The following is a 4,251-nucleotide window of genomic DNA, read 5'->3' on the forward strand; positions in this document are numbered from 1 at the left end:
ATAGTTTGAAGCTTTCTATGCTCATATGAACACATGCATATATGTATAAATGCTCAATTCATAGTGCACATGTGTTTGTCTCAACCAGTAAGCCAGTTGCCGTCAAGTTGATTGTGACTCATGACAACCCATGTGTGTCAGAGTAGGACTGTACTCCATAGGGCTTTCAGTCACTGATTGTTTGGAAGTAGATTGCCAAGCCTTTCTTCCAAGGTGCCCCTGGGTGGACTTGAACCTCCAGCCTTTTGATTAGCAGCTGAATGTATTAACCATTTGCACAGCCCAGGGACCTGTTTGTCTCAATTAATCCTTCTTTTTGTCTTTAAAAGTCATGAGTTAAAGCCTGGTGTGATTCCGTCCTGCGCGGCTGTTTTCAGTAGCAGCAACCCAGTTCTCTTCGTGCTTCTTCTCTATCACCTAAGTGCGCACCATCACCCCATGGAGGATTCGATGGATGTGGACATGAGCCCCCGGAGGCCCCAAAACTATCTCTTCGGTTGTGAACTAAAAGCCGACAAAGATTATCACTTTAAGGTGGATAATGATGAAAATGAGCACCAGTTATCATTAAGAACAGTCAGTTTAGGAGCTGGTGCCAAGGATGAAATGCACATTGTTGAAGCAGAAGCAATGAATTATGAAGGTAGCCCAATTAAAGTCACATTGGCTACTTTGAAAATGTCTGTACAGCCAATGGTCTCCCTTGGGGGCTTTGAAATAATGCCACCAGTGGTCTTATGGTTGAAGTGTGGCTCAGGGCCTGTGCATATTAGTGGACAGCACTTAGTAGCTGTGGAGGAAGATGCAGAGTCAGATGATGAAGAGGAAGAAGAAGGGAAACTCTTAAGTATGTCAGGAAAGCGGTCTGCGCCTGCAAGTGGTAACAAGGTTCCACAGAAAAAAGTAAAGCTTGCTGCAGATGAAAATGATGATGATGATGACGATGACGACGACGATGATGATGATGATTTTGATGATAATGAAACTGAAGAAAAAGTTCCAGTCAAGAAATCTATATGGGACACGCCAGCTAAAAATGCACAAAAATCAAACCTGAATGGAAAAGACTCAAAACCATCAACACCAAGATCAAAATGTCAAGAATCCTTCAAAAAACAGGAAAAAACACCTAAAACACCCAAAGGACCTAGTTCTGTAGAAGATATTAAAGCAAAAATGCAAGCAAGTATAGAAAAAGGTGGTTCCTTTCCCAAGGTGGAAGTCAGATTCATCAATTATGTGAAGAATTGTTTCCGGATGACAGACCAAGAGGTTATTCAACATCTCTGGCAGTGGAGGAAGTCTCTTTAAGAAAACAGTTTAAACAGTTTGTTAAAATTGTCCGTCTTATTTCATTTCTGTAACAGTTGATATCTGGCTGTCCTTTTTTATAATGAAGAGTGAGAACTTTCCCTACCAGGTCTGATAAATGTTGTCCAGGTTCCTTTGCCAAGAATGTGTTGTCCAAAATGCCTGTTTAGTTTTCAAAGATGGAACTCCACCCTTTGCTTGGTTCTAAGCATGTATGAAATGTTATGATAGGACATAGTAGTAGCAGTGGTCAGACACATGGAAATGGTGGGGAGACAAAAATATACATGTGAAATAAACATGTATATATATATTTTTAACAATAATAAAAAAAAAAGTCACGAGTTAAAAACATCTTCAGGGGTGTACCCTTTGGTTGTTTGAATGGTTACATTTTCCTGAGTGCTTTGGTGTACATCCAAAACAAACCCCCCAAAAACAGAGGGATTGGAAGCAAATACTGTTGAATGATGGTGCAGGGAGGAGATTGTAATCATTGCAATGAAAGGAAATATGATAGGATGAATGTAAAGCTGATGTTCTCCCATGCAAACTACCACTCAATTCACAATAAAAACTGAAACAAACAGAAAAACATCTTCAGGTGTTTTTAAGAAGTGATACCTAAATGCTTTGGAGTCAACCAGTAGTTATAATCACAATACTTTTTTGTTTTTTAAGTTTTTCTTGTGAGGTTTACATGGGAGAACATCAGTTTTACATTCATCCTATGGGATTTCATTTCATTGCAATGGTTACAATCCCCTCCATGCATCATCAAATAACCAAAGGGTACACCCCACAAGCCTGCCCCCCAGCCATTAGCACACAGCCATTCTCCCTCCCTGAGTTCAGTGTCCCTAGCCGCTCCATCATCGTTTCTGCCTCCATCCTTGGCGTCACTGCCTCTCTGGGTGGGGGTCCCACTCTCCACTCTTCTCACTTGATGGTCCTAGGGACCTCCACTCCTGGTCTGCAAAATCAGTCACTCCCTTCTTTTGGTAAAAAAATATTTACCTCTATATTTCCTACCCTCACAGTCAGTCCTGATGGCAATTATTCACTATTGTACCACAAGAGTCTTATCCCCATTTCCTTTCGCCAGCCTGGTCCCAACAGATTGGAAATCATTCAGTGGAGATTCTACCTCCCCCCGCCCTATCTGGAACTAGGTTCCCGCTTGAAAGCTTGTAAGCCAGTCACTTGTTGCCTTTATGTTGTTGTTGTTAAGTACCATTGAGTCAGTTTTGACCCATAGTGACCCTGTATAGGGTTTCTGAGGAGCAGCTGTGAGCTTGAACCACTGACCTTGCAGTTCAAACAGCTTTGCAAGGTCTGGCGCATTAACCCACAGCGCCACATCAGGACTCCTCTTGCTTTTATAGACCCCCTCCCCCCATTTTGGATAGCCAATGTCTAAGTTGCCCATCCCTGTCAACCCTGTATACTGAGGGGTTGGGAGTGATCCTCACTGATAATCACAATACTTTGCTTTGAAAGAGTGGTGACCAACAGAGCCATCCTGCTTTTCAGTGACTATTGGCCATAAGTGTGCACACAAAGCAGATAGGAGAGCACTTAGCAGGGTGTTGAGAAAAGGGAATGGAAGGAGGGGAAAGGCCCAAAGAGTGGCAGGAGGCCAGATTGGCAAGTCGGGCTGTGGTCAACAGGAGAGCATAGTCAGGTAGGCAGTAATATGGTAGTCAGATGGCTGCCATAGGAGGTCAGGGAGCTCAGAGAACACATTTCATGAGCTTATTCTGGAAGGTTTTGTCACGGTGATAATCCTGTTGGCTTCTGACTACTCAGAAAGCAATGAGCTGGCACCTCCTCATTTGGGGATGATATCATTCCACTACAAAATTCCTACAGAAATTCCCATAAGGATAGCTACTTTTGGTGGAGACCTCAGCAGGAATGAAGAAAATATGTACCTACCGTTAAATAGGATCCGTGTTTTGCGATTGCTACCAGTTAAGCCATTGTCTGGGAATATCCATGTCCCTTTGAAGGAAGTGGGACCCTGTTTCTCATGAAGTAATCATTTCTGGAAGCTGACTTGCTTTATCCATGCTCTATCAATCTGCCACCTTTTAGGAGAACTAAATCTAGTCCAAATATTTTTATAATGTTATTTGATAGCTTGAAACCAATTCATATTTTATCAGACACACATTGTCATAGTTCCAACAGAGAGGCTAAAGAGTTGTCCTCTAACCATGTTTTTTGTTTTTTTTTTTGTAAATAGAAACTGTGTTCTTCATTAGCCACAGACTTTAAATTTCACTGTTGGAAATTTCTCAGCTTAGAAACAGCCTTAATCATGGATGTTCTCACAACTATTAAATTTTGGTGTGCACACTGAGGGATATTCTTTTGGGGAAGTTGAATTTGTGTCTCTATGTTGTCCTCCTCACTCTAAAAACATAAAGAATGAGTTGAAACAAAGTGGGAACAAAAGGATGAGATGCTTTGAAATACCAGCTATATCCTGACAGAGTTTGGTGCTGAAAAACCGAAGTTTAGGTGATGAAACCCTTCTGAGTGGAGGAAAATGATTTCCTCCCAAATAGCATATCCTCTCATCCGTGGGTTTCATCATAGGCCTCAGAGGTGACATTGCCTTCTCATTAGTGAGCAATAATTATTTTAGAGGTAGCCTCATTTAACAGTAAATTATCAACATTAGAAATGCAAAATTTGATCATGGAGATTCAGCTGGAGAAAATACTATGCTACTTTGTTTCTTTCTTTTGAAAATAAGCATTTCATGGTCTTCATTCCATGACTGTGTTATATATTTACATTAGAAACAAACAAACAAACCACCCAAATTTCTCTGAAAATACCTGAATAGACAACACAACTTTTCTTTTCATTTTGGAGCTGGGTAATATCTTGATCCAACCCCTCAATTTTACAAATGAAGGAAACAAGACC

General features: G+C 41.1%; 1 protein-coding gene across 1 annotated transcript; it reads left to right on the forward strand.

The window, feature by feature from the left end:
* Nucleotides 1-438: 438 nt before the first annotated feature.
* Nucleotides 439-1,311, forward strand: LOC102821173 (nucleophosmin-like). Its single transcript, XM_006866671.1, has 2 exons — nucleotides 439-1,013; nucleotides 1,098-1,311. The coding sequence occupies exons 1-2, from the start codon at nucleotides 439-441 to the stop codon at nucleotides 1,309-1,311; spliced, it is 789 nt and encodes a 262-aa protein (XP_006866733.1).
* The last annotated feature ends 2,940 nt before the right edge of the window (nucleotides 1,312-4,251 follow it).

This window comes from Chrysochloris asiatica, unplaced genomic scaffold (genome assembly GCF_000296735.1).
Source record: "Chrysochloris asiatica unplaced genomic scaffold, ChrAsi1.0 scaffold00094, whole genome shotgun sequence".
In the NCBI taxonomy this organism is placed as follows: domain Eukaryota; kingdom Metazoa; phylum Chordata; class Mammalia; order Afrosoricida; family Chrysochloridae; genus Chrysochloris; species Chrysochloris asiatica.

Coding starts and splice junctions, on each gene's coding strand:
- LOC102821173 (XM_006866671.1), top strand. CDS start 439: ATGGAGGATTCGATGGATGTGGACATGAGCCCCCGGAGGCCCCAAAAC. Junction 1,014..1,097: donor AAAGTTCCAGTCAAGAAATC/TATATGGGACAC, acceptor AAGATCAAAATG/TCAAGAATCCTTCAAAAAAC.